Consider the following 18,943-nt stretch of genomic DNA (forward strand, 5'->3'; position numbering starts at 1 on the left):
AAGCAGGAAGCAAGAGAAGACAAAAAAGTTTCAAACCACAACCATCAGCACAACAAACAAAACAGAGAGTAAGTGGTAGGTGAAAAAGATCAACATTGCCTTATTTGTCATGTACCCCAGGAATCCTGAAAATCATCCCCCTTGCTAATGTAGAGCAGTAGGTCAACAGCCCAGTAAACAAGACTTCATAATAGCTCTCTTCAATAAACAAAAGTTAATGTTTGATTCCAAGTGATGGGTAGTTCAGTGTGGATCATGTCAGCCACGCTGGGTCAACTGGGGTCTCCTATCCAATCTCTTCTTTACATAAATGGGAAACTTTAAGAAAGTGAGGGGGAATTATGTGCATGAACTTTCTCTCTTTTGTTCTTTATTATTTCCCTGTTCTTTCCCTGAAGTTTAGAACTCCAATGGATTCTTATGCTCTTGATAATCTCACTTTGATATAGTCCTAGGTTACATAAAAATAAATAAATAAATTTTAGAAAACCATGTAGAGTTTTGCAGCTCCTGGGAGGCTCAGTCTGTCAAGTGTCTGACTCTTGGTTTTGGCTCAAGTCATGATCTCAAGGTCCTGGTATCAAGCCTCACAGTGGGCTCTACGCTCAGCAGGGAGTCTGCTTAAGGATTCTCTGTCTCCTGCTTGCCCCCCCCCCCCCCCGCCGTGTAGGAGCAGGACACAAAAGGGATAAACTGAAAATACACATAAATTATAGAAATACGATTGGCTTGTTTTATCTTAGTAAATATTTGAACTTAAAATGGGGATTTACACAAGTAGAATTTATCATAGCACTCAAATATAATTCAAATAAAAGTTCAACATGAAGCATGTCACTCCGTAACATTTGTATCTTATCACTTTAGTGATTGAATTTACAATTTAAAAAAACAACATTGTGGTACAGAATTTACATAGTATCTAGAGAGGTAATAAGAATTTAGTAATGTGAAACAGAAAATCATTACAGGTAAAAGTAATTCCAGTGTGAGACAGAGTTGCTTATAAAGCTTTCCTCAGATACTCAGATGGGCGAAGTGGTTAGAGGAGCCAATTGTTAGGTCTTCACTTGCTTAGAGTTCAACAAAAAAATCAATTCTACAACAAATTAGAATATAAACAGTCTGCAAATAGTCCAAAAATATATGGCAAATCATATTCTTCTACTGCAGAAATACACAGAAAAACCTACTTTGGATATTGAAAACCTTATCCAAGCGCAAGTATCACCATGTGAAATGGTCAAAGGTAGACTATGACACTAGTCTAACACTCCAGGTGCTTTATCATCAGTGGGGGAAGCAGAGTAGATATTTTCCCAATGTATATTTCTTTTACCTTTCAACCAATATATCACACAGATGATCAAGAGATCCTAGATGTTCACAGATGAACAATCACTTTATTCAGATTAACAATCACTTTATTCAGTGACCGATGATTTTATTGGATTCTCTTTTAAGTGTTGGTTCTCTTTTAAGTACCATAAGACAACCATTTTACAGTACTGTAAAAAACTGAATGATGGAGTTTTTAAGCCAAATGTTTATTATATGAAGAAACATAATCCTGAAAAATGAGTTAGTATCAAATAATACTCTACTGTGTGATGTAAATAATAAGAATACACATGAGTTAAAAATAAATACATTTCAAGAATACAAAATATTTTTCTTACAGATTCAATTGAGGTCCTGTCTTAGAAGAATATTGATGCTAGTATTTTAATATAGAAACTCTTTCCTGAGCTGCTGCCAAGTTTGAGTAAAAATAGTTATCATTTCATCAGCGTATGATGTGCACAGTTGTTACATTAAATAATTAAAATGATACCAATAGACACCTGAGCTTTATTATAAGAGCACATTTTTCCCCCTTCGGTATATAAAAGACATGCTCTAATAGTGATGGAGTTTGAAATCATGCATTTTCACAAATGAGCTATTAGCATTAGCATCAACCCATGGAGCCTGCAGTATGCATCACTTTCGTTTCTCCCTATAAAGCTCTTTGCACACAGATGAGTTAACAAGTAGTGACTGCCTTAGTTTCCTTTACTCCTTCTAGTATCTTTTTTTTTTTTTTTAAGATTTGATTCATTTATTCATGAGAAACACAGAGAAGAGGCAAAGACACAAGCAAAGGGAGAAACAGGCTCTATGCAGGGAACCTGATGTGGGAATTGATCCCAGAACTCCAGGATCATGCCCTGAGTCAGAGGCAGACAGACGCTCAACCGCTGAGCCACCCAGAGATCCCATCCTTCTAGTATCTTCTTGCTACCACTTTTTAAAAAGTTACCCTTTTTGGTGGAAGAAGAATTTGGAGACAACAGAACTCTCCAATAAAAATTTCAAATGAAAACTGCCTCCATATGTTAAAAATAAAAATTTAAAACAAAAGTTCTTTTCCACTCCAGGAAAGAAAACAAAAACATATGCATTTGAGGCATCTTTGTTTGTTTTCATTTTCCAAATGGTCATACTTCTAAACTTTATCTTAAAATTCTCACAACTCAACTGTATTTGAGTAACCACTCTGATTTGTATCTACATTCCTATTTCTTGATAGTTCTAAGATTAAGTTGATAAAGGAAAGTGAAAAAGAGAAGTGTGGAACCATCAAGGCTTCATCTAGAACTGCCCATAACATTGCATCTTTGCAATTTTTCATGCTCCTGGTGAGGTATTTAATAGATGGATTAGTCTCTCGAAGAAGGAGTCAGGATACCTACTTCTTAAGGCTACTGAAACTGAATTAGGCAAAGTCCTAGAGAAATTCTGACAAGGATCCTTGGACTGGCAAGTGAAGAGGATAGCTCCTGGTTAATCTCTGCAGGGCAGAGAACAAAATATGACAAATACACAAACATAAAGGATTCTTTTGACTTATATAAGATTCACATAGGATCATATTTCTTAAAGGGTTAATTATTTAAACATACTCAATTGCAAATGTAATTTAATTCTTGTATTTCACTTTATCTGAATGTAATAATTTACAAGAGTTTAGTCCCAAACAGCTAAAAAGTAGGATTTTAAACTAGATGTGAAAGCATAGAGGACAAAATTTAACAGGAAAACAACTCTCAAACTGTCTAGCCAGGAGTAAAGCACACGACGATGTTACAACACAGGAGAAATGATCTGACACGGACGCTGACTCCATCGTCTGCAGTCCCGAACGTGTGTCAGTGCCTTCTACCTGGCGACACCTTTAGGAAGCTGCAGCCGGAGCGGCACCCACGTGCTGCGTGAACAGGGAAGCAAACCCCGTGGTGGTGGGAGGCCCGGGCCCCCTGCAGCCTGCACTCAAAAAAGCAGAATTTGATCACGAACTACATGATAAAAAGAAAAAGTGTCTAGAGCAAGAAAGACATCCTGAGTTTTAATCTCCCATCTACTAGCTATGAACGATACATCTGGTTTCTAATCGATCCCCAACTGTAACATGGGAATAGTAACTCTCTCAGTAAATAGAACAATACCTTAAAAGTACCTAAAGTAGTGTCCAGCGTGGCTGCTATATAAAAGAAGTTTGAAGTAGAAGAAATTAGCAGTAAGAAAATGAATTAATGAACAATAACATAGTGGCAAGAACCCAGATGCCAAGTGATGAAGACCTTGGAAGGGTGGTGGCCATGGCAACAACAAGGCCAATAGATATTTTGACGGAAGTAAAGGCTCCTGGTGATAGATAAGATAAAGGGGGTGTGGAGAGGAAGGAATCAAAGATAACTTCAAGGTAACTGGATGGATAACGTTCAGAAAATTAAGATGGAAGTCAGGAAACTGGCATTGAAGGCCAGGTTAGAGAGGGAAACTAAGATAATTTTAAGTTAGACTCACAGGATTTTAGACTTTAGATCCAATTAGTCTTTCACATATCTATACCTATATCTGTATCTGCATATATTTAAAGAAACTCAAGCAAAGGATTGCAACTTAAGCAACATGTAAAAAAAAATCAAAACACATTAGTGGCAATATCAGGGAGGAGGCTTCGATACCTGTATTCACATTACAGAACAATCGATTTTTTTTTTAATCTGGGATGAAAATGTAAGACACCAAATAAATATTTTTAAAGGCTCTGAGTGGCAGAAAAAGGTTTGGAAATACAGTTTCAAAAAACACGAACACAGGAAACAGTTGGACATCTGAGAGTGGCTGAGCTCACAGAATTATGAAATGTACAGAGAGAGAAAGAAAAAGGGGTCAATGGTTACAAATGCTAAATAGATGTCAGTCAACCACAGGGCCTTCAGGGTTTTAGGACCACCTCCCGCCTTTCTTACCTTTAAGAATAATGACAATGAGGGTGATGACAGCATTGACACTGAACTGCTCTTAAAATTGTCTTCCATCAGACTTCCCAATATGACCTTCCCTATACGATCTAAGTTAATCTTCAGAACACCCTGTGACTAAGCACTATCATTATGACGAACTTTTGACAAAGAATGTAGATGCACAGAAAGGTTTGACCAGGGTCACAAATAAGTGATACTCAGGACTTAAACCTTGGTAATTAAATTCCACAGAAACAGAGCTGCGATTTTTGTCTAAACTCGGACACTTTAAAGAGTCATAGAACATTAGAGGCAGCCTGGAAGTGTCCAGAACAAACCAGGGTCTATGGTCTCCTGGCATCAATCACTAAACATTCTTCCATGAATGAGCCATAAATGTTAGTTCCTGATTCCTAGTCATTCGACTGCATTCTATCCATTGAGACTTCTCTTCTGTGTATCTTGTCTGCTTTCTTCCTTTCTACTGACTTCTTTAACTGCAAAGTTTTCTCAGTATCTAAAATCTTCTCTTGAATTCCATTCTCATATCATTGGATTCTTCTCCTCCCAAACAAGTATCTTCTATTTCAAGTATTTATTGCTGTATTTTCTCACATCTGTCTCCACTGTCAAGACCTATCTTCTGGTCCCACCTTTTTCCTGTATCCTTGCTATGGCTACTTTTTCTATCCTCATTCTTAGTCTTCTCTTCATGCTACTGTCAGTTACCTTTATAAAAAACAAAGATCCAGTTCCCTGATTAACATCAGGGCATGGATGAAGGGAGTGAAAAAGCACAAACTTCCAGTTATAAAGTAAGTCTTGGGGAAGTAATGTACAGCATGGTGACTGTAGTTAATATACCATATTGCATATTTGAAAGTCACTAAAAGAGTAGATCTCAGGGGTGGGCTGGGGAGAACCTAATAAACGCCCTCCTAAAAAAAAAAAAAAAAAAAAAAAAAAGAGTAGATCTCAGGCACACACAAAAAATTTCCATCTATGTATGGTGACAGATGTTAATAGACTTATTGTGGAGATCATTTCGCAATATTATCATTTCGCAATACAAATACCAAATCATTATATTGTACACTTGAGACCAATATAATGTTATGTGTCCATTATATCTAAAAAAAAAAAAAAAAAAAAAAGCTAAACCATAGCAGCTAACTTCCTTGCGATGTCAGGATAATATTTACAACTTTCCAGCCCCATCTCTCTCTCTCTCTTGTAATGCTTCGTGCAGTCATCATCTATGAGGTCAGTAACCCTCCCAGGGTCCAAGTCCAGGAACAGAACAGCATTCAGTATGCCAAGGGTCCTCAAAAGTTGTTATTAAATGTTAAATCAACTCAAGCTTTCCTACTTTGTAATTCCCTTCACACAGCACTAAGAAAAGCCCATTAGTCAAATAATAGTTGAATGAAGATTTCCTACATTTATTAATTTAGCAATGCTCCACACTTCTTTATGGACATATCACTGTTATGAAATAAATAGAATTATCTCTGAAAAGAGTGGCAAAATGATGTTATTTGCCATTCGAAGATTAAGAAATACAATCTGTACTTAATTTTAAAGTCATAGCATATCTTGTTACCTAAGTTTTTAAGTAACTAAGGTAAGTTTTTCTATTTGGTAAAATCCATAGAGTCACACTCTCAAACCGTGTATGTCCACAAAAACATCACTGCTCAAGAAAGATAGTCTTGCCCTGTCTGAATGTAGAGAAATTAATGAGAAATCACATTGAGAGATCTTCCAAATTTGTTTTCCCTATTAATAGGGCTCTTTTGGTCCACAGAGATCCCACTGTTGGGTAAACAAATGGATCTGGAGGTTCTGACTAAAGAAATGTTTTAAAGTGTTTTCCCCTTTTGTTTACATTGTCACTGCGTAAATGATACTGAGAGATAGAGAGATAGCCCCCAGCAACTGCCTACCCAGGCCGCCTCCACTGAAACCCAGTATTTATGGTGGGAATGAGAAAGGTTGTTTGTCTGCGTCAAAGGCCTATTCCTGCCATGCTGGATAATAAAGTCCTATGATAATTAGAAAAGTTTAGACGATCATGATAAAACCCAACCTGCTGTACGGCAGGAGTGCATAAACAAACGTAAATTAGTTAACTAATCAATTAATTCATTGGTGGATTTTTTTTTTAACTCAGAATACTGCATGACCTCCAAACAAAAAAGTAATCAGATAAACTAATGTCAATATTAACATGCTTGACATTTTAGAGGGACATGCCAACCCAAGTATAAATTATCTTTAAATAAAAGAAGTTAGCACTACCATCTAACTAACCCCTTTGTATTAGGCTCACAGACAGTATGTGGCTTAGTCATTAAAAAAACAGACTGTAGGAGAAAGACTGCCAACTTGAACCCCAGACTCTCCAACTGACAAGTTGTAAGGACTTGACCAAATTACTCAACTTCACTCTACCTTTCTACTCATCTTTAAAAGGTACATTAATAATAATGCATATTTCAGATGTCACTGTGGACATTTAAAAACTCAATCAGAGCATGGAACAGTGTCAAGACACTAGCACACTCTCAATAAATGTCAGCTATTATTATTATATACACAACAGGTTCTGGAGATTTGTCTAACTTAGTGGGGAGTTATATCAAATGTATTTTATAATGTGAAGCTAAACCACTTATTTCAAAACACATTTGAGTGAGTAATAATGAGTCTCTTATCTACCCGAAAGCAAAGGCAAAAAAAAAAAAAAAAAAAAAGAAAAGTGAGAAAATCACTAACCATTGAGCCAGTAGTGCTCTGAAATGTCAGTTCTGATGTAATGATGGTCGTGAGTAGGCCCAAGGGAACGCGTGAATGCCGTGTCTTTGCCAAGGAAATCAGAAGCTGTTCCAGAGTAGAGGTACTCATCTGAGGGGGAGAGAGAACACACAGGACTTTTAAGAGTGCAGCAGCAGATCCTATTTGCAATATACTAATCTGATTGCATGATACCAAAGATATTTATTGCTTAACACGAGAAGATAATGCTTCCTAAGTTTTACATTCAAATTTTGAAAAATTTGTAGAGTCGAAGACAAGATAACTCAATGAGCTTTGGTGCGCTGATGCTACATAGCTGAAGATAAAAATGGCCAATCTTGTGAATTAATAACTGCACGTGCATCAGCTTCTCTTATGAATAAGCTCTTCCTCCTTTTCCCTCTCCCCATAAATAATTCAAGGATACATCACAATTGGGAGTTAGTCTCTGTAGCAGCACAAAAAATACTAAAAAATAAATGCTGTAATGAGGAATGGATTGTGTAATGAGTATTTACTTAACCGACACAACCTCAATGACCACAACTTTTCTCTGCCTAACCTCTGCTGAAAGGGAGCTTTCAGCACTGAAGTCATTCTTGGTAATTATAACATGTTGCATTCCTTGTAGCTAATCACATCTCTAATGGTTCTGATAAACAGGAATTCCTGAAAAGGGAAAGATGTGGCTATTACTGCATACCGAACTTCCTTGTCCTGTTATTTATGTAAAATGCATATCCATGTTTTACCAGAAAGAGAGAAGTTTGTGTGTGTGTGTGTGTGTGTGTGTGTGTGTGTGTGTGTGTGTGTGTTGGTGGGGGAGCAGAGGAGAAAGAACAGGGGAGGAAGAAGGAAGGAAGAGATGGGGAAGAAGAAGAAAAAAGGATTGGGGGAGTGAAGGAGGAAGGCGTCTGTGTTCCCTATTGCTAGTCGGCACTTAAGAGGGGGAGAGACAAGAATGCTGTCCCAACAGAAGAATATATTTTCCCTTTGAAAGCTAAGCTTCCATTTTAAGAAATCTTTATAGTCAACAATGTTGAGTACACCTAGTAGATCAAAATTTTAAAAAAGGGGCTAATCTCTACAAAGCATTTAGATTTTTAAATGGCTAAGTATAAGAACGAGACACTGTTTTATCACTAAAATCCAATTTTCCTCAGAAACATTATCTTTAAAATTCTGAATTTCTCTAAGTGATTGAGATGCTTCCTAAATCCTTTGATTATGTCCACCTAAATAACCTTTTACTGAACTATTTGAATCAAGCAATATAAATAATGACAAGAGTCAATTTCCAAAGGAAACAAAACAAAACCCAGGAGAGAGAAATCCAGTTAGGTAAAGTAAATGTAGATAGGACACCACTTCCATCTCTTAAAGCAATTCCCTAAAATACATGGTAAAGGACGATATTTCATGTGTGGGGCAAATTTTTAAAAATGGAAGAAAAAAATAACAATATCAAGTTGTTATCAAAAATACCAACTACTTGGTAAGAGTAAAGGAAACAAACCATTCATCTGAAACATAAAAACTGTGGATATTTGAACATATTGTCAAAAAAAAATGGTGTGTTTCAACCTAAAAATTGCATCTGTATATCCAGACTTTAAAACTGTCTTTTTTGTATTTAAATCACTTAGGGATTTGTAAGAGGGGTCACTGATGCCTACAATCCATTGTTTTTATTACGGGTATGTCAACCCCACTTGACAGATCAGGATCCCAAATCATCTATCCCACTCTCTGAGGATAATGACTGAACATCAGTCATACAATTTTCAAAACACACAAAAACACACACGCTTTCACTTCAAAGGAAGATCACTAGTTCTCACTAAGTAAAAATTAAAATGTCATGGTGCTTCACCCTTATCGTCTATTCAAACATTGATAGACAAGTTAAATAAAAAGAGAGTAAAGGCATGAACCAAACCAAGACAAAAGGTGTCCTCATTATGGTTAAAATTCAGAGGTCATGCCGACATTCCTCAGAACAGACTGCAGACCACACAGCACTGCCTTCTTTAAACAGGATAGTCACCTCACAAGCGAATTTAAGATGTAGACAAAGCAAGAGGAGACTGAATGTGCCAGCAAAAATTTCACATTTTCATTAATACAATCAGGTTAATGTGAAATTGAGGGAAAGGGTGTTACAACATTCTATTATCTGTATTCTATCATTTGTTTTATTAATGTATCTACTACATCTTATTATTAATCCTTCCACTCAAATATTCAGCATATTTTGTAACTATATTTCTTTAAAAATATTTTATTTAAATTCAACTTGCCAACAAATAGTATAACACCCAGTGCTCATCCCATCAAGTGCCTGCCTGTAACTTATTATGTTTAAGGAATTGCTAAATTTAACTTCTATAGTAAGCCAAATAGGAACATAGCTTGGTATAAGAAAATCTGAGACATCTAAATATAAAATTATAGAACAAGTATGTATGTGTCATTTGCATTAAAAAGAATTCAACCAGAAGCTCATTTAAAAACTGTGTGGAGGAGCACGTGGGTGACTCAGTGGGTTAAGTGGCTTCATTGGGCTCAGGACATGATCTTGAGGTCCTGGGATGGAGCCCCACATTGGGTTCCCTGCTCAGCAAGGAGTCAGCTTATCTCTCTCCCTCTGCCCTTGCTCTTCCTTGTGTTCTCTCTCCCTCTCTCTTTTTCTCAAATAAGTAAATATACATTTTAAAAAATGTGTAGAAATGAAGGATTGCTCAGGTCTCCCCTGAGGATAGGATGCTAAATATAGATATTTGGCACTGAAATACTATAATCAAATAGCCAGTGAAAGAATATCCAACATAATCTTTAACTCAATAAGAAAATGTGGTTTAATCTACACATACCTTTTCAGAAAATCACCTAAAAGCAAGAACTGCCTGCTGTTGATCTTACCTGTCATTATCGAAGCAAAAGGCTGCTGAGGATCAAAAGGACATTTCAGTCTGCCAGACTCCAAATTATGTGTGTCCAGTTTGAATATTACTTCCTATTATGAGAAATATTAACACAAGTGAGATTTTTTTAAAATAGCAGAATCAGCAAGAAGATAGGAGATAAGAACTAAATTCTAATTCATTAATTCAACGAAAACCGATTGAGCATATAGCATATGCATCATGCTATGCTCCTTAACTCTTTAGCAAATATTATTTCTGGCAAGGCTCAATTCCCATGCTTTGGTCTATGCTTGCCCAAAGTCATAATGATAAAATTGAATGAATTTTTCAATCAGAAGTAGTGATATAGTCTTCAATTCACTAAATCTGGACCACTCCCATTATAAAAATCACCATCAAGCACACATATTTCTTTAGCCTAGTAACAAATTAATTGAGCCTAATAAGCTAATTTTCTCATCTAAGAAATGAATTTATGGAGTGCCTGGCTAGCTCAGTTGTTTTCAGTTGTTTGAACATGTGACCGTTGATCTCAGATTTGTGAGTTAAATCTCACATCGGGTATAAAGATTACTAAAAGAGAGAGAGAGAGAGAGAGAGAGAGGGAAATGAGTTTACTATAATAATTATACTTCATTACTATTGTGGCTTATTTACTCACATATCTGCAAGGACACCAAAATATGTCTTGTGACATTTTGTGATTTTAGAGACCATAAAAGCATCCTAAGACATGCAGTTCATTTACGGAGCTGTTGATACATGAGGGGGGAAAAAAAAACCCAACAACCCTGTTGTAGTATTTTCACTATTATGAAAACACTGTACACATTAAAACCACATAGTTATTTTGGCTGGAATATCTATTTTTATAATAGTGGCCACAGACAGAATGACATTGGCAGACTTTTAATATTCAGGAAAAAATAACATCTTAAGTTGAACTTTCCAAGAAAAATATGAATGTATAATGAATATGGCCCCATGAGTCTGAGTGTTTCATAACAATGACAACACTACCATCCCGCAGAAAGGCTGATGACTCACCCTGCATGTGCACTAAGAGAAATCCAACATTTCAGACATTTTCTCTAGATGGTGTATCTACCAAGTTATATCAGAACACATGCGTAATAAGAAAGGAACATTCGGTGCTACTTATCTAGAAAGTAAGCAATGAAGCAAAAGGGACAGAGGAAATGAGATTGTTTGTTGCTTTATATTATAATTTCAGATTTGTTTCTTCTGAACAGAACCAACAGTAATGACCACCCTGGGGCACCTGGATGGCTCAGACGGTTAAGCGTCTGCCTTCAGCTCAGGTCATGATCACAGGGTCCTGGGATCTAGTCCCGCATCGGACTCCTTGCCCAGTGGGGAGTCTGCTTTTCCCTCTACCCCTCCTCCCTGCTCCCATTCTATCTCTTTCTTAAACAAATAAAATCTTTCTAAAAAACAGTGGTAGCAATTTAAATAGCATGATTGGTAATGGTTCTTTCATAGTTTGATGTGAATGCACTTTAATGCTAACCTGGATAGTGCCTGCTGCTAATAGACACTAACTGTGGGCCAGGAAATTTGCCTCCACTGTCTCAGTGAATTCTCCCCACAAGCCTAAAGACGTAGCTACTTTAAGATTTCCAGCTTTGGGAAGCCCGGGTGGGGTGGCTCAGCGGCTCAGGGGTTTAGCGCTGCCTTCAGCCCAGGGTGTGATCCTGGGGACCCCGGATCGAGTCCCACGTCAGACTTCCTGCATGGGGCCTGCTTCTCTCTCCGCCTGTGTCTCTGCCTCTCTCTCTGTGTCTCTCATGAATAAGTAAATAAAAATTAAAAAAGAATTCCAGCTTTGCAGGTGGAATATTGAGGACAGAAGGGGTTAGTAAGAGGCAAAGCAGTAGCTTGAACTCTCCAGGCTGTCGTGCTGGCTTCAGCAGCACATATGCTAAAATTGAAATCTCCAGGCTGTCCCCCAAGTTCCTGCTGTGAACCAATCTCATCTCAGAATTTCAAACTCAGGGATTTAAAAATGTGTTGAAATCAATTTATAGACTCACCGTGATCACGTAACATGATCAAATCCAACTATGTTTCGTTAGAACAGGCCAGCTAATGACAAGCTGTGATAGTGAAGCTTTGGCACAAGAAAGGTTCAGTGAGAACCCATTTAGGGCATGCTTCCCAACTGTGAATGGGGCTGGAGATACGTCAGGAAAAAAACACCTGTAGGCAGTGGCTCTCACGTGTGCTTAAACATCATTAAGGGCACATTATTTTCCATGGGTCAAACAGAACTGTTGACTCTAAAGCCTATAATGGGACATTGTAATGGGAAAAAGTAAACTGAATCCCAGTGTACAGACGATTATAGTAAAAAGCTAAAAAGGCAAGTCCAAGAAAAAAGGAGATTGTCACAGTTGATGAAAAGTACCAGATAAGCCTTCATAATCGTACAGACTTCTGTTTTTAAGATGCAACATTTCATTACATTCTCTAGATAAGCCCCTAACACTGATATCTTGAAGGCTTAGGACAAGGTCTCCCTTATAACCTCCTGGAGAAAGGAATTATCAGGAGAGCCAGTTTCCTTAAACCAGAGTCAAGGACACCAAGAGGGAAAGTATGTAAAAAAATAATAGTTGACTGAATGGACTCTGGGAGATAAATGAACTGAATTGCAGGACACTAACTTCTGAGACAGCTTCAGTTTTAGAAGAAAATTCCTTCAGCCTCATTAATTAAACAAAATGTACCTATTTAATCTGCACACAAATATATTGTAAGTAAAGAGACAGGATAGGAAACATTTAATGCTCAGGGCTCCGAGGCAGAGTTACTGGTAACACCACCCCTGCCTCCAGGGGCCGGGCTTGGCCGCTGAGTGCCCGCCTGCGGCCCAGGCCGTGACCCCGGGTCACGGGATCGAGTCCCGCCTCGGGCCCCGCGGGGCGCCTGCTGCCCCCTCGGCCTGGTCTCGGCTCCTCTCTGTGTCTCTCGGGAATACATAGCCCCCCTATTTAAGGGTGCGGTCCGCGGCAGCGGAGGGAGGCTCCCGGGGCACCTGGGGGGCTCTCAGGCCCCGCCGCGCCGCACCGCACAGGTGTGCATTTACCCGCAGACGCCCACGCAGGTGCACGCGCCGCAGGTGCCACGGCCAGGTGCGGCCTCCCGCCCAGCACCCGGGGCCCTGCCAGCCGCTTCTCCCTGCTGCGCCTGCGGCTCCGGAGACAGTTCCCATCGTCATCATCCTCATTGTGCTGCACAACCAGCATCTGGCCTCGACCCACCGCACACTGTGCAAACGCAGGATGGACAAAGCTCCCCATCTCCCTCGCCAACTCGTTACTACTCTCACGTCAGGAACACGGCTCTCCGCCGCCCCGCCAAGGACGGAAGCCTGGGATCCCTGGAGCTTTCGCCCCGCCCTCATCTGCCCAGTGGCCTCGGGAAGGGACCTCCCACGGTGAGGAGATCACAGTCCCTCTTACAAGGCCGGTCCCTCCCGCCACTGCAGGAGCAACCTTATCTATTTGAAAATGGGAGACACTTCCAAATTCCCTATAGGAAGAATAATGAATTATTGGGACTAACAATTCCTTTAAAAAATTAACCATCTTCAAGCAGCCTCACCATACAATCACCTGTACCGGTGACCAAGGAGATGACAAGGCTCACATCCCAGCTAACCCAGATCCTCCTATTCACAGAACTTGTAAATCTGACTGCCCCAGGGCTTCTTGACAGTTCCAAGGAAGTAATTAGCTCCATCGAAATTCCCTTTCAGCACTTGTGACTTTTAGGAGTTAAGGAACACTATCTGCGCCCCTCAGCAAGTTGTGACTTTGGCTTCTAGCCTCGGGACTCAAAACACATCTAAGCTGTGAGGCGATCTCCTATAATTACACCCTATGCCAGGAGCTACTGCTATACATTACCCTGCATCAAAGGTAGGCAAGAGGACATTACACCGGCAACTAAGAATGATGGATCCAAGTTGCCAAGTCTCCTAGTGGTTCAGAGATTGACCTAGGAGGGTTGCTTTATTTTCAAACAGTTGAGAATGGGCTGGTTAGACAAGTTGGTTAGAAAGTAAAATTAATCCAGCCACAGCTGTGGGTTTGATCTCTGCATGAATCAGTTAAATCAATGTAAAGAAACCTGTTCCATAAGCCCAGACTTTACTTTCAAACACACAGCCAATTATCCTGCAAATATGTGTGGTTATTCATAAGTAGTATATACATAAACATGAGGATGACAGCACAACCCATCAAACCCATACAAAGAAACAATTTACAGTGTGCAGCTAAAGCTCACTTGGGCCTGCTTGCTCTAGAGACAGACTGCTTTGGTTCAATTCTTTGCCAGACCACTTATTAGCTGGGTAAGATTTTAGGCATGTTATTTAATTCCACCGAGACTCAAGTTTTACTAACTTTTAAGTTGGGAGTTATAAAGGTAATAAGTTCACTTAAGAGTGGTGAAATTTCAAAGAGACAATCCATGTAAGGTGCTTGGCAGAGATACAAAGAAGGCACTTAGGGACGCCAGGGTGGCTCAGTGGTTGAGTGCCGCCTTTGGCCCGGGGCGTGACCTCATGGTCCTAGGATCAAGTCCCACATCAGGCTCCCTGCATGGAGCCTGCTTCTCCCTCTGCCTGTGTCTCTGCTTCTCTCTCTCTCATGAATAAATAAATACAATCTTCAAAAAAAAAAAAAAAGGCACTTTAATGTATTAGTTATTAATTAAATTACTGAAATCTATTTTAAAAAATTACTGAAATCTGCATGTTTCTCATTATTAAAATGCTCATTGATAGCTAGAATATAGCACTCTTAATTTAGCACATATTTATTTGCATAATTTATTTATTATGGCAATTTGGCCCAGCAGAAATGGCTAGATATTATGGCTATCTGTATAATTTTAAGAAAATAATTAAAATTCTCTAAGTGTTCACCGCTGTAACCACATATAATAGGCCAAATTTCCAAGACAGGACAATCGAAATTATAAGATACAATTCCACTTCCATTGCAAGGTCTTATGAGATGTGGATTTTTACTAGGAGCAACTTACTATATAGCTCTAATTACAAGGGTGACTCAAAAGAAAATGAAGACATACCCAGAACCCATAAAAACTACACTTTTAATTTTGATCATCCCATAAAAAAACTTCTGATAAAAAAAAACTTTTTATTGGGTAAAGTGCATAATCAAAATGGCAATCTATAAGGTGGTTGGGAACATGAATCTTACACACTTCACAAACTATGTGATTCAAACTTTATATTCATAGCTTCCTGTGTTATGTCAAAGACATTAAGTGACAAGGTATTAGGACCAATTGGTTTCATGCTATTTCATTATATTACCTCCTTGTAGACTCCAAGATCAATATAACCACATATTGGATGAAATGCTCCAGTTCCACACACATAAATGTGAGTTTTGTTATACGGCTGAAGTACACGGATGAAATTTGCACATTCTGTCTATTGGACATAAACAAATAAAAGCATTAGCACGAAACTCATGTTTTTGAAAGATTAACATTCATACCACCTGTTTCCCGAGTAAATAAATCATCAAGAATAACATCAAAAATGAAAAAGATTTATGAGACATGCTTAAACATCTGACTTAGCAAAGGAAGCACAACAATCTAGAAACTGTGACTTGAGTGACTGAAGCCTTTTTGAAGTTTTACGGGTGTTGAATGAGTCAGAGTGCTGGAATGCACATCCCTACAGGTATTCGGCAGGACCTAGAGGATGCTGATATTCGTACTTTCTTGCAGGACTTACCCAAGAACAAACCCTGTCATGTTCTGATGTTCCCTCATTGTCTGTTCCATATAGATCCTACTGCCCACAACACCAACTGTCTCAGCTACATGAATAAAACAAGAACACACTCGTGTATGACCATATACGTAGTCCATTCTTCTTGGATGGAATGGTTTCCACTTTATTCCTAACTATTTTCAATGTTTCAGAGCCTTTAAGATTCAACTTAAATTTGATTTATTGTTTGTTTGAAGAATCTCTTGTTCTTGCCATATATTTTTTAACACCAAGTCAAATTTTTGAAGGGATTTTTATATTTTTGCTTGTTTTGCATATACTTAGTTCTAAAAATATTTCTTTGCATTATTATTATTATTATAACACATATTATTTCTCCCCTAGTTACTTATAAGTAGTGACTCAATTTTTCAGAGTAGTCATTCCTGTTACTATTTTTTATTTACCTCCGATAAGTAATTCCTTATCTTTGCATAATTATTGGAACAATGTTAACCATGGTTCATGGTTCCTGGACCCCACAACCTCTGAGAAAACACTGGACTGGAAGATTTTATTCTAGATTGACTCTCTCTAGGAGATGGGGAAATGTTCACCAAGAAAGGTATAAACCTATGAAATTACTAGGATTCACAGAAAAAGTCTAGTTCTTCCCTACCCAAATAGCCATGGGTTCCTCTCCTGTCAGATGTTACCTAACGGGTCACCCTTGCTGGTAGGGTTCTTAAGAAGGAATATATTAAAAAAAAAGAACCCCAAAGGCAGAAAAACAGAGCCCTAACTGGCAGAGTGGTTTTTAGAATTAAATACAGCTACCAGAAGGCAGGCCAACAACTTAACTAACAGGATCAAGTTAAATAATAGAACATTAATAATTATTTTCTGCCCTGATTTTGATCTAAAATATCAATATCCCAGGGGCTCTTCAGATTTTAGAGAGCAAAGCTACGTCTGCATATGTGTGGTCCAGGGTTCCTAGTCTCTAGGACCTCCCTTGGCCAGCCAGTCTGGCAATTTTGTGTGTCAAGAATTCACAGATCCCGATCCCTGAAATGTGTACATTCTACCACAGAAGAATATTACAAGGAACTCATGGAATCTTCTGCTCTCCGCTTCCCTCTAGGCTGTATGAAAGGTCGGGATTATCAGTCCCTCGGGGAGCTGCACAACTCGAGGGTGCTTCCTGCTTCCTTCTCGGGGAGGCAGACCTGGCACCTTTAATGGGGACAGGCTAGGGCTTGGGCTGTAGGATGGGGGGGGGGGGCACACCAGAGGTGTGTGAGTCACACGAGGGGCATCCCTGAATATTACCTGAATATTTCCGCATGTTTTGTGTATGTTCTCGGGCATTCACTCTATGGAGTCTCTTAGGAAAGGAAGACTTTAAATTCACTGGGACAGTTTTCTGGCAAATAGTCTTGTTTAACAAAATCGCATTATGTCAGCTTTCCACCTTTCCGTCAAGGTGTCTGATAGAGACAATGATGTTCTGTTTGCACAAAGGGCTCCGCAGGGCCTCGCTTCCGATTCTCTCACATCACGGAGGCCAACTCGCAGGATAGGGGAGCCCACGCGGCCGCGCTCCTGCTGGCCCGACGAGCAGCGCGCAGCAGCAGGAGGAAAGCGGGGGGACTCATGGCCCACTAGGTAAACTGCGGTGACAGCTTCGTCACTAGAAAGAGAGGTTTTGGTATTCTCCAGCCTTTATTTTACTCACTCGTGCTCACTGAAGGGACGTCCGCGTTTCTTGCTCCTCCTCCCCCCCCCAGACTGTTCTAGGAGGGTGAGGCCGGGCCAGGCGGTGGCGGCAGGACACGGGCGGGGCGAGGGCGGGAGGAGGGTGGGGCGAGGGCGGGACGAGGGCGGGACGAGGGCGGGAGGAGGGTGGGGCGAGGGTGAGAGGTGGGCAGGACACGGGCGGGACGAGGGCGGGAGGAGGGTGGGGCGAGGGTGGGGCAAGGGCGGGACGAGGGTGAGAGGTGGGCATGACACGGGCGGGGCGAGGGCGGGAGGAGGGTGGGGCGAGGGCGGGACGAGGGCGGGAGGAGGGCGGGACGCGGGCCGGAGGCGGGCGGGACGAGGGCGGGAGGAGGGTGGGGCGAGGGCGGGACACGGGCGGGGCAAGGGTGGGACGAGGGCGGGAGGCGGGCGGGAGGCGGGCGGGGCGAGTGCAGGCCTCGGGCAGTCCGCCCCAGCCCCGCTGCCTCCTACGCCCGCTCCTGACACAGCTCAGTTTTCACAAATAGTCATAGAATTTAGAGCGTAATTGTTGTGAACTGATCACTCGTGTCCCACTCCCAGAGGCGCGGCGGGGCAGCACACGGCGGGGGGAGCAGAGGGGCAGTGGGGAGAGCAGGGGGACGGCGGGGGGGCACCCGGTGGGGGGAGCAGGGGGGCGGCGGGGGCAGCACCCGGCGGGGTGAGCAGGGGGACGGCGGGGGGGCACCCGGCGGGGGGAGCAGGGGGGCGGCGGGGGCAGCACCCGGCGGGGTGAGCAGGGGGGCGGCGGGGGCAGCACCCGGCGGGGGGAGCAGGGGGGCGGCGGGGGGGCACCCGGCGGGGGGAGCAGGGGGGCGGCGGGGGGGCACCCGGCGGGGGGAGCAGGGGGGCGGCGGGGGCAGCACCCGGCGGGGGGAGCAGGGGGGCGGCGGGGGCAGCACCCGGCAGGGGCCCCGCGGCCCCAGAACCTCCAGTTCTGCCTGAAGTGCTGGCGCGGCTGCCGAGAGCCAACATTTTAGTGAGCGATATGCCCAACCTTGGAAAAATACTGCATTTCTCCTTCCTTCCTTATTCCTCCCACCAACTTCCTTTCCCACCTACCAAGATTTCCATCCGAAGAAAAGGAGAAAGAGAAAAAAAAAAATTTTAATATTTTATTTGACGAGCAGGGGGAGCAGCAGAGGGAGGGGAGAAGCAGGGAGCCTGTCCCGGGGCTCGATCCCAGGACCCCGGGATCATGACCTGAGCAGAAGGCAGATGCTTAACCAACCGCGCCACCCGGGCACCGCCTTTAAAAAAAAATTTTTTTTTTAAATTTATTTAAGAAGGAAATCTAAAATTTGTATCGACTTTTTAATTCTCTCAAGTAAGATTTCAATATTTTGCCTCACATATACATT

The 18,943-nt window shown here is 41.2% G+C and overlaps 1 protein-coding gene across 2 annotated transcripts in view; it reads right to left on the reverse strand.

Annotated features, from left to right (window-relative positions):
• The window catches only part of SEMA3D (semaphorin 3D), a 204,377-nt gene that overhangs the window by 68,000 nt on the left and 117,434 nt on the right, over window positions 1-18,943 (reverse strand). For both annotated transcript variants that reach the window (XM_041723209.1, XM_041723208.1), the window contains exons 5-7: window positions 15,393-15,512; window positions 10,014-10,107; window positions 7,071-7,199 (exon numbers count right to left, since the gene is read on the reverse strand). In XM_041723209.1, coding sequence (XP_041579143.1) covers window positions 7,071-7,199; window positions 10,014-10,107; window positions 15,393-15,512 — 343 coding nt within the window. The remainder of the gene's footprint in view (window positions 1-7,070; window positions 7,200-10,013; window positions 10,108-15,392; window positions 15,513-18,943) is intronic.

The sequence above is a fragment of the Vulpes lagopus genome, chromosome 11 (assembly GCF_018345385.1).
Source record: "Vulpes lagopus strain Blue_001 chromosome 11, ASM1834538v1, whole genome shotgun sequence".
Taxonomy (NCBI): Eukaryota; Metazoa; Chordata; class Mammalia; order Carnivora; family Canidae; genus Vulpes; species Vulpes lagopus.